This window comes from Carlito syrichta, unplaced genomic scaffold, assembly GCF_000164805.1.
Source record: "Carlito syrichta isolate Samal-C Ts95f unplaced genomic scaffold, Tarsius_syrichta-2.0.1 Scaffold289031, whole genome shotgun sequence".
In the NCBI taxonomy this organism is placed as follows: Eukaryota; Metazoa; Chordata; class Mammalia; order Primates; family Tarsiidae; genus Carlito; species Carlito syrichta.
This window is the reverse complement of record NW_007233127.1, coordinates 11,389-21,989: the sequence shown is the minus strand read 5'-3', so window position 1 is coordinate 21,989 and position 10,601 is coordinate 11,389. Positions and strand designations below refer to the sequence as shown.

The 10,601-nt window shown below is 50.7% G+C and overlaps 1 protein-coding gene across 1 annotated transcript; it reads right to left on the bottom strand.

Moving 5' to 3' along the window:
• Nucleotides 1–6,885: 6,885 nt before the first annotated feature.
• Nucleotides 6,886–7,553, bottom strand: PRLH (prolactin releasing hormone). The gene is made up of 2 exons (XM_008054089.1): nucleotides 7,454–7,553; nucleotides 6,886–7,103 (listed from the first exon to the last, which is right to left on the bottom strand). The coding sequence occupies exons 1-2, from the start codon at nucleotides 7,551–7,553 to the stop codon at nucleotides 6,940–6,942; spliced, it is 264 nt and encodes an 87-aa protein (XP_008052280.1). The 3' UTR covers nucleotides 6,886–6,939.
• Nucleotides 7,554–10,601: the final 3,048 nt, after the last annotated feature.

Below are 10,601 nucleotides of genomic sequence, written 5' to 3'. Positions count from 1 at the left end.
AAGGTTGGAGACTGCTGTTTTAAGCAATGTGACATTGTTAATTCACCTGAAAAAGTAGCTTTGCTACCTTTTGCTGTAAGGATCAACTGGAGAAATGCAAAGTATCCTTTCCTTTCTCTCACATTCTCATCACCCAGAAGGGGCCCCATGCCAGAAGATGTAGTCTGCTTCTCTGGGCTTCCCTTTGCTCTTGTTTGCTTTGCATAGAGAGTACCATCTCATCTACCAGGCCTGAGCATCCAGTGGTCTCAGCCCATGAGCAGCCCTGGTAGGGGATTGGGAAGGGCACATGGAAGCCAGACATTGGCTAGGATCCACAGCCAGGACTGTGTCCCAGGCTCAAGGCCGCTGGCTCCTCCAAGAGCTTTCTCCCTCCTCTAGGTTCTGGCAGCTGCCCTCTCCCCTCGGGTCCATTGGGTCTAGGTGGGCACAACTAACCTAGATCCTGGCTGGCCTGGATTTCTTGGCATTTCAACCACACCTTGGTAACTGTTCCTTTCTCATGAAGCCTTCTGGCATCCCTATTCGATTTATATTTTTTCTTGATGTGGGATCTCACTGTGTTGTCTAAGCTGGTCTATAACTCCTGACCCCAAACAATCCTCCTGCCTTGGCCTACCAAAATGCTGGGATTACAAGTCCCCATGCCTGGCCTCTATGACATCTTTATTCTAACTGGAGGGAACCACCTGTGTCCATTGGGCCCCTGGAAGATCCAGCTTCTGTTCTGGGGAGATGGAAACTGCTCATATCTCCCTCAGAGTCAGATTTTCCTGGTGTTTATGTGACCTAAAAGAAACTTCTCATGTGACTTTACTAGACAGATACAGACCAGATTTCACATGGCTCTTTCTTGTCATTATATTTGAGGAAAACTAAAGGATAAATGAAGGAAATAATAGCTTTGGAGGGTGCCTGTTTCCTTGATTTTCACTAATACTTTTTTCTCTTAGACAATTTCATAGGTGAAACCTGACAACTTACTGGGTACACTGCAATTTCTGACTGCTAGTCAAGTTGGATGTTTTTCATGCGATCATTTCCTTGCTGATGAAGTACATGAAGTGTGAGTCCCTTGTGTTCCAGGCTGTGCCCTTGTGCCTCATGCCACCCCAGTGGGTCGTGCACCTGGCAGACAGGACCCACCTGGGGGTGTGCTGAGAGGCTGAGAATGTGTATGGCCACTAGATGGCGATCTAGCATCGTGTAAGGCAAACCCCTGCAGCTCCTGGGCTTGGGGTGCTGTGTTTGCTCAGCTGAAGAAGAAAATACAGGGCTTTCAGAGGAACTGCAGCTGAGTGGTTGGATGAGATAGAAAGTGGAAAGCCATATATCTCTGCCTTTCCTCCCTTCCATCTTGTTAGACTGGTATCGCTATGCTCGAGTGTATCTTTGGACCTTCCATCAGGATTCCTTTCATGGCCTCTCCAGGGTTGGATGGATCTATTGGTCTTGGTCCCTGAGTCCCCATCTCCTGGGATTGTGAGTGTCCCTCTCCCCGGCCTCCGACCGCAATAGGTGGACACAGCTCCAGCCAACTGGCATCCCCTGGGGAGCTTCAGAAAGCCTCACACCTACATCCCACCTAGAGTTTCTGATCACATCCATCTGGACTGGGGTTGCTAAACCCATCCAGGTGAACCTTGTATTTAGGTGAGGTAAAGAACCCCTGTGAGAGGCTCTGTCTGTTCTTACTTCTGTGGGATTCCCAGTGCCTCCCACACTGTTTGGCACAAGCCAGGTGCTCAACACCTATGTGTCCAACAAAGAGGGAAAACGCCATGTTTCCCCTCCTGAGACCTAAAGAATAGGTGGGCTTTCCCAAAAACAGCCTCTGCTGCTACCGACATGTGTGTGTAAGGATCACTCTGTGCCAATGCTCCACTGCCTTATCCTATCTCGTCCTGAAACAGGGATGGAGCTAGGGCAGCAGGCAGGAAGGCCCCATTTCTGCTTGTGTGTGTGTGTGTGTGTGTGTGTGTGTGTGTGTGTGTGTGTTGGGGGGTGGGTGGTTAGGGGTGGGAGTCATGGAGAGGTCTGGAAGTCACCCTTAGGAGTCCCTGGCCATCGCAGCCTGTGACTCTAACCTTTTCCATTTCTTCTCTTGTTCCTCTTGAATATGTTCTCACTGAACTCCCCTGGATGGACTTACTTTCCCAAAGGGACTGACTCATAGACCTATTCTTTTTATTTTAAAATCGATTCCCTTCTTGGGGTTCCCACTGGCCAAACTGAGACCAATTTGAGCATCAAAAATTGTTTGTAAGGTGTGAAAACAAAAGGAAAAAGAGATATCTTCTTTGGAAGAATCCAGCTAATACATGTGGAAGGAATTAGGGAATCATCATTATGTGACCCATAATGGAACAACTGAGCCCAGTAAGGTAGTCAGTGGATACTTCCATCCTGGGCTGCTAGCTGGTTGGGAAACAACGTTGCCACAGGGCCCCTGGATGGCCATGGGTTGCATAGTGATCACACAGGGAAAGGAGCCTTGCAATGGAGCAATCTGCCTTAACCACATGGTCAAACAGCACCTGTCAGAGAAGGACCCTGGGACCCCAATGTCCGATACAACCCAACAGAAAGGACACAGCATTGGTGCCCACAATGAGCACAAATGAATCCAGCTAAGCCTCTAAATTTACCTCTCAGATTATAGGAAATGCAAGGATAGAAGGACAGGCACCACACCATGGGGAGCAACCAGCAAACCACACACATGACGCACTGGGCAAGACAGCTTCTCTGGGTGCTTGAAAAGTCCACGTCATGACAAAGTAGAACTTAAAGCTGAGCACAGTGGTTCACTCCTGTAATCCCAGCACTTTGGGAGGTGGAGGTGAGAGGATTGCCTGAGCCAAGGGGTTCAAGATCAGCCTGGGCAACTTGGCGAGACCTCGTCTCTACAATAAACCAAAAAAGCCAACCGGGCATGGTGGCGCATTACTGTGGTTCCCGTTTCTTGGAAGGCTGAGGTGGAAGGATCACCTGAGCCTAGGAGGTCGGGGCTGCGGCGGCAGTGAGTGGACCACCGCCTTCCAGCCTGGGTGATAGAGTGAGACTAAAAATAAATAAATAAATAAAAATGATAATAACCAAGCAAAAATTAAAATGATCAGGGACCAAAGAAAACTAACTGCAATTATGAATTTAGATTGGAGCCTGGTTGGAGAAAAAGAAAAAGACTGTCTTGCTCTACTTGGAGATTTTTAATTATAGACTAAAAACGAGATGACATGGAATTACTAAAACAATTTTTTCAGGTATGGACATTTTGAGGTTATGGAGGAGATTGTCCTTATTCTAGAGAGAAATATGCTGAAATATTGAGGACAGTCATCAGTCTTCATGATGTCTGAAACTCACTTCAAATGCCGGGGACAGAAGGGGGAAGGTGGAGGAGGAGAAAGCAAACATAGTAACAATTGTGGAATCTCAGTGGATGTTTGCTTCAGTCATTTTTGAACTTTTTTCTATGTTTGAAAACTTGCATTATAGGAAGTTATAGAAAATAGAAACTCTTCTTTATCTCTCTGGACAGAGAAGATACATTTGTTTCCTGGGGTTGACCTAAAACAGCACCACAAACAGAGTAGCTTAAACAACACACACTGGCCGGGAGTGGTGGCTCCTGCCTGTAATCCCAGCACTTTGGGAGACTTGGGTGGGAGAACTGCTTGAGCCCAGGAGTTCAAGACCAGCCTGGGCAACACAGCGAGACCCCATCTCTACACTAAATAAAAAATGTCAGCCAGACATGGTGGTGCACACCTGCGGTCCCATCTATTAATACTTGGGAGGCTGAGGCAGAAGGATCACCTGAGTCCAGGAGGTTTAGGCTGTGGTGAACCATGATTGTGCCATTGTACTTCAGCTGGGAAGACAGAGTGAGACTCCAACTCAAAACAATACAACAGCAACAACAACACATACATTTACTGTCCTTAGATCTGGAGGCTGGAAGTCTGAGATGAGGCTGGTTCCTTCTGAAGTCATGAGGGGAGTTCTGTCCCAGGCCTCTTTCCCAGTTTCCAGTGGCTGTCGGCAATCTTTGGCATTCCTTGTGGCTGCCTTCTGGCAATATCTGCCCAAGCTTCACATGGCGTCTCCCCATGTGCTCTCTGTCCAGATTTCTCCTTTGTGTAAGGACACCATTCATATTGGATTAGGCCCACCCTGCTGCAGTGTGAACTCAGCAATTTACATCTGCAGCAACCCTATTTCCAAATAAGGATGCATTATAAGGAATGGGCATTAGGAATTCAACATGTAAATTTTTGGGGTGAGGTCAAGACACAGTTCAGCACCTTGGGGAATCCCTGGTCTCCAGCCTTCTGACTCCCTGAGCCCAGAGAGACTGAGTGCTGCCCCCTCCTGGCCTATGGGAGGTAGAGACCGATTGGAGTCGATCTCCTGATTACACAGAAGAAAGAACTGATTCCCTAAGACCCTCCCCTGGGTTGCAGGTCCCCAGAGTCCCCAAGGTGCAAGAAAAACTGTAGGTCATTGCCTTCACCTGACAAGGAGAGATGGTCGTTGCTGTTGGATGGTGGCCACTGGCCCTTCTGTCCGCCCCTTTGCCAGTGACTTGGTCCAGTCCGAGTGGTCCTTTGCCTGGGTTATTGCCAGAGGCTCCCAGCCAGCCCTCATCTGTCTGCAGACTCCCTGAGCCGAATAAGACCGGACTGGTCCTGGCTCAGTGACCTTCTCTGCCACGGGCCCTCTGTCCACCCTCCTCACTCCTGGGCACAGCCGTGCCAGCAGGCTGCCTGTCTGGGTTGGGCCCATTCCCCAAGAGGCCCCAGGCTCCCACGGAAATCCAGAGCCCGTCATCAGCCACGTGACCTTTCACAGTGTTTCATGTCTGTGCCCCACACTCCACTGTGAACTCTTTTCTAGCGTCCAATGGTGACTTTTAGTTCTTCAACCACCACATCAGTCTAACCTTAAGACATTCTCATCGCCCCCAAAAGGAAACCCTGTACCCATAAGGCAGTCATTCCCCATTTGCCCCTCTTCTCTGGCCCCTTTCTGTCTCTATGAAATTGTGAACTCTAGGCTTTTCGTGTAAGTGGAATCACACGACATGAATTTTTGTGACTGGCTTCCTACACTTAGCATCATGTTGTAGCATGTATCATGCTTCATCCTTTTTATGGATGAATAATATTCCACTGTGTGAAAAGACCACATTTTGCTTATCTATTCATCTGCTGATGGGTGTTATGGGATGTTTGTGCCCTCCCCAAATTCATATGTTGAAATCCTAACCCTTGTGGTGTTAGGTGGTGAGGCCTTTGGAATGAGTGCCCTTGTAAGAAGAGTCCAGAGAGTTTGCTTCTCTCTGCTCTCTACCGCATGAGGATACAGCGAGAAGATGGCTGTCACCAGACACCAGATCCCTCACCAGACACCAGATCCACCAGCACCTTGACCATGGACATCCAGCCTCCAGAACTGTGAGCAATGTCTACTGTTTAAGCCTCGGTGTCTGTGGTATCTTGATATAGAAGCTGGAACTAAGCATTTGGGTTGGTCAAGGCCAAGTGGTCCCTTGCCTGGGTAAATTGCCGGAGGATCCTAGCCAGCCTCCATCTATCTGCAGACAGGAAGTCTCAGCCAACTAGGACTGGGTGAGTCCCAGCTCAGTGACCTTTTCTGCCACAAGTTCTTGGTCCACCTTCCTCACTCCTGGTGAGAGCATGTGCCTTTGGGCTATTGGAAACAGGGCTGCTGTGGACATGGCTGTACAAGCATCTGTGTGTGCACCTGTTCTCAACTCTCTGGGGTCTATAAGGGTGGAATTGTTGGGTTATACGGTAACTCTATGTTTGACTTTCTGAGGAGCTGCCAAATTGCTTTCCTGGGCTGTGACCTCTTCAAGGCCTGATCCAGCACCTGCAACCCTGGGTTCAGACCTGGTCACTCCTCCTGTTGCCACAGGCTCACTCTGCCCTGGCAAGGTACCCAGGCTGGAGGGGTGCCCCTGTGACTGGAAAGCTGCTGCTGTCCTGATTCAGCCTCGTGTAAGTGCTCTGGACCAGAGACAGCTGGGGTCTAGGTCCTGCCATGCGGCCCTTCTGAGCGTGGATGGATAGGAGGGCTGTGGTCAGGGCAGGCTCCTGAAATTGACACCGGCAAACAGGGTCTATCACCGAGCTTTGGTTTGGGGGTAGCTGGTGAAGCCTGCTAACTGGTGCTGGATTGGGGATGGGCCTTGGGGAAGGGACATCACCCAAGGCCAGCTGGTGTGCAGGTGCCATGCCTACTGAGCTCAGGAATGACGTAAGTGTTGCTGTCCTGTGGCAGGCAGATGTGGAATCTGAGGCTCAGAGGTTCTGAGCTCAATTATCCAGGTAGTATAGGGGTGTCCCCTGACACCGATGCAAGTTACATCTGAGGGGGACATGGAGACATACTTGTTACTATACATAGATAATCTCTGTATCTACTGCTCAATTTTGCTATGAACCTAAAAAATAAAGTCTTAAAAAAAAAGGACTGGGTCTGAGGGAGGGACAGGTCTCAGGCTGAGGACTGTGTTGCCCACCTCTGGGGATGGTGTCCCACAGAGTGTAGTATGTGGCACTCTACAGCCTCGTGCAGTGCACAACCTGGGCAACCATTCAGGGCTGCTTGGGTGTGTGTGGGCTGCAGGTGATGGTCCAAGATGGCCCCAGCTTCCTTACTCAGTGCCAGGTATCCTCGGGCAAGACACTGCCCCTGCTTTCCAAGGAGGCTGCTGGACTGTGAGTTTCCTTCTAGGCTAACGTTCCAGTAGGGAAAGCACTTTCCGAGTCATCAACCACCCAGTCACAGATGTTTAGCTAAGTGAGGCCAGTACTTTTATTAGGACCGAAGGGCAGGTCATCTGTGGCGGAAATGGAAGGAAGGGGTAGGGGAGGCTCCGGAGTGAGTTTCTGGAGGAGCTGGCTGTCACCCATCCTGGGAGGACTTAGCGCCACCTTCCAGGGGGAAGCAGGCGAACTGGGGTCTCAGGCCAGACTTGGGGACGTCCCCCAGGGCTGCTCTCCTCCGACCGAAGCGGCCCACAGGCCTGATCCCGCGGCCGGTGTACCAGGCAGGATTGATGTCAGGAGCTGGAAAGGAAAGAATGAGAGCAGCCCATGGGCGCATGTCCCCAGGGGTGTCCCTGTGTTCCTGGAGGTGGCAGGGCCGGAAGCACACTCTCAGCCCCACACAGGGCCTCCCAGCTGGCTGCTGCCCTGTCGCCAGGGCACCTTGGGACCCTCCCCAGGAAGGGGAGCTCAGAAGGCCATATTTGGGTATGGGGTAGCTTCTTTGGGAAACAGGAATTCAAAGGTGCACCAAGATGGACTTCCCTTTCCTCCCACTCCCTTTGCAGGAGATTGGCCAGGCTGCGCTGGTGGTCTTGGGGGTGAGGAGGGGTGGGATGAGGGAGGCTGACTTCCAGGATCCAGGCACTCACTGCGGATCTCCATAGAGCGCTGTTGGGCTCGACTCGCAGTCCCCTGCAGCGTAAGGCCCAAAAGCAGCAGGCACAGGAACCAGGCCCTCAGTATCTTCATCCCTGGCTCTTCCCACGAGGCCCTGCTGGAGGTGGAATTTCACACGCGGAGGGTGTCGCCTGGGGGCAGAGGGCAGGAGCAAAGTTACACAGGCGTAAGGTGCACAAAGCTGGAACCTTGGGTGACATGGGTACTGTGTGTGCATGTGAGAGATGTATGTACATGAGTGTGTGCACATGTGAGTGTATGTGCACATGTGTATGAAAGGGTGTAGCTTGTGTGTGTACGGGTGTGTGTACCAGTATGCTATGCATGCATGTATATGAGACAGTGTATGTATGTGGGTGCATGTATGTACAAGAGGATGTGATTTGTGTGTGCACACAGGTGTACTAGTATACTGTACGTGCATGTATACACATTTGTATGTGTATGTGAGTGTATGTATGTGTGTATACATGCATGTGTATGCAGCCACATCTCTGCATATGTTCCTCTGATCTGTGCTGGGGTGAGAAGGAGCACAGAGGAGTGGTTAACCCTGACCCTGACCCTCTGCACTGCCCCCTCATTCTCTCCTCAGTGAGGATTTTTTTTTTGAATTGGAGTCTCACTCTGTCACCCAGGCTGGAGTGCAGTGGCATGCTCACTGCCACCCCAGCATCGACCTGCTGGGTTCTGGTGATTCTTCCGCCTTACCATTCCAAGTGGCTGGAACTATAGGTACATGCTACTATGCCTGGCTAATTTTTTTTTTTAACTGAGACGAGGTCTTGCTAAATTGCTCGGGCTGGTCTCAAACCCGTGGACTCAGGCAATCCACTTACCTCAGTCTCCCAAAGTGCTGGGATTACAGGCTGAGCCACCGAACCCGGCCACAGAGAGGATTAAATGAGACGCTCACATGCACACCAGTCTCTGACAGGCTCAGTCACGGTTGCATCCATGCTTTGTCATCAGAAAGCCCCCGTGGGGGTGTGAGCTGCTCATGTGTAAAGGAGGGGTGCCTTGGGACAGTCTTGGGTCTGTCTGTCTGTGATAGGGAACCAGGAGGTGTGACAGGCCTCTTGCAGGCTGCACACCCCGGCCAGCTGGTTTGTGGGAGGATCCCCAGGAGTTGTGGAAGTGGAGGTGGCAGCTTGCCAAACCTCAGACATGGCTGGAGGGCTTGGAGTGCCCAGTCTGGACCAGGTTCAGGGGCTGGAACCCAGTGCATGGTTCTTTCTGGCACTCATGGCAGGGCCTCTGACACCCAGTTCCAGCCTGCCACCCCTGTCCTATTGGAGGACATAGGCTGGTAGCCGGGTGCTGCAGGACGAGTCACATCCTCTGTCCCAACTAAACTCACTTGCCCTCACATGACCCTGGGTCCAATCTGCTGAGGCTCCAAGATAAACCCGTAGCACCTGGGACCTCTTCTCACAGGACAGGGCAACCCTCTACAGATGGAGGAAAGAGCTGCTGTGATGAGAACAGGAACCCCCAAAATAAACCTTTTGCCTGCTGAAGTGCAGGTGCTGACCGGCCTCAACGGCATCATTGGGAAGACACGACAAGATCCTCTGCAGGTGACCCCTCCTTCCCACTCCATCCTTGGCACTCCAGGGCCATGGGAAGATGCCCAAGAACGCTGCCTGTTTCGGGGGAGGAACCCCCCTGCTGACTTTGGCTTTCCAGACCCTCCCTGAACCCCACAGAAAGCGTTCTCCTTCAGAGCAATTTCAAATGCCTACCCTTCTCCTTTTAGAGACCCGTTGGGGTGTCCCATAAGGGGTGGGGTGGGGGATCCCCAGCCTCGAGGAAATGGAAGCACCACCTTGAATAGTGCTAAGGAGCTACATCTGAATGGGTCAGCCTGCTTGCTTGTCCCCCTGGGACAAGCCCCATGCCACGTGAAGGGCCTCTTAGAAGGTGAAAATGCTGAGTTCCTGGTTCCCATGGGTCTGCTTCTTTGACAGCTGGAGATTTTTGCTGTCTGCCCAGTGGGATTCCCTGGTCCTGCGCTGAAAGTGGAGCTAAAGGGGACACAACGTCTCCACCATGGACAGCTACATCAGGGTGCTGGGAGGGAAAGGTGGCCCTGAACGCAGGAACTGAGGGCCAGCTGCCTCTGCCCACCAAGCACAGGGCCAGCCCCGGCTGCCAGGACAAAACCCGCCCCAAGCCCAGACAGAGAAGGAAGATTTGACAAAGTAGCAAAGCAGAGTGACCGAGCTTCTGCGCTTGGACGCGCTACTCACTGCGATTTCGAGGGTGGCAGAGGAGCTGCCTTGGCCGCGGGCTCAGTGAGGTGCGGTAGCTGCTCTCTTCCTTTTATAGCCCCTGAAGAGGACGCAGCGACGCCCCCAGATGCCCTCCCCCAAGCCGGCCTCCGTCCACCTCCTTTGCAAGGTGGCATCAGGAGAGGGCCTTTGTCTTTTTTCTTTATCTTTTTTTTTTTTAAACTCTCATCGGCAATGTGATTGGTTCCTTCCTGGATTATATAATTTCATTTGGGCCAAGTGGTTTTAAAACACATTAGCCTCCTCTCCTTACGTTCGCCTTTGGGCAGACCAGAATCAAGTGTCGTTGTCCTGGTGGCAACGCACCATGTCCCTCGACACCTGCTTTAAGTCTCTGTGTTCGGGGAAAGGAGAAGAGGGGTCGTTATCAGAGCCTAACGCTGCAACTGTGAGTCTTCGAGAGTTTCCTCAGCTGCTGTTCATCTATCCACCTGGTTTTCCCAAGTTGCATTTATTGTATGCACACCACTTTCATCCTGACGTCGAAACTTAGATAGATATATTTCTAGCTTTTTACGGTCTTCATAACTAATGTTTAACATAAACAACGTTATTATTATTATAAGATAAACTTAATCATTTTTTATTATATAGTTTATTTCTAGTATAAAAGCAATTCATATACATTTGGAAAAAATTTAGTGCTTAAAATAAAATAGAAAAAAAAGTACTGATAATGTCAAAGCCACTCCTTCACATTTGAGATATTGACTTCTAGTGAGTCTCCCACATTTTTTTAGGTAGAGTCATCATACTTATTACAGGTTGAATCTCATTCTTTTCACCCAACACTGTAACAATCATGTGCACAAGTTGTTAAAAAAAA

Bases quoted from the DNA above. Each gene is read 5' to 3' on its own strand.
- PRLH (XM_008054089.1), bottom strand. From the start codon at position 7,553: ATGAAGATACTGAGGGCCTGGTTCCTGTGCCTGCTGCTTTTGGGCCTT. The intron at 7,104-7,453 runs GTGAGTGCCTGG...TTTCCTTTCCAG, and splicing joins GCGCTCTATGGAGATCCGCA to CTCCTGACATCAATCCTGCC.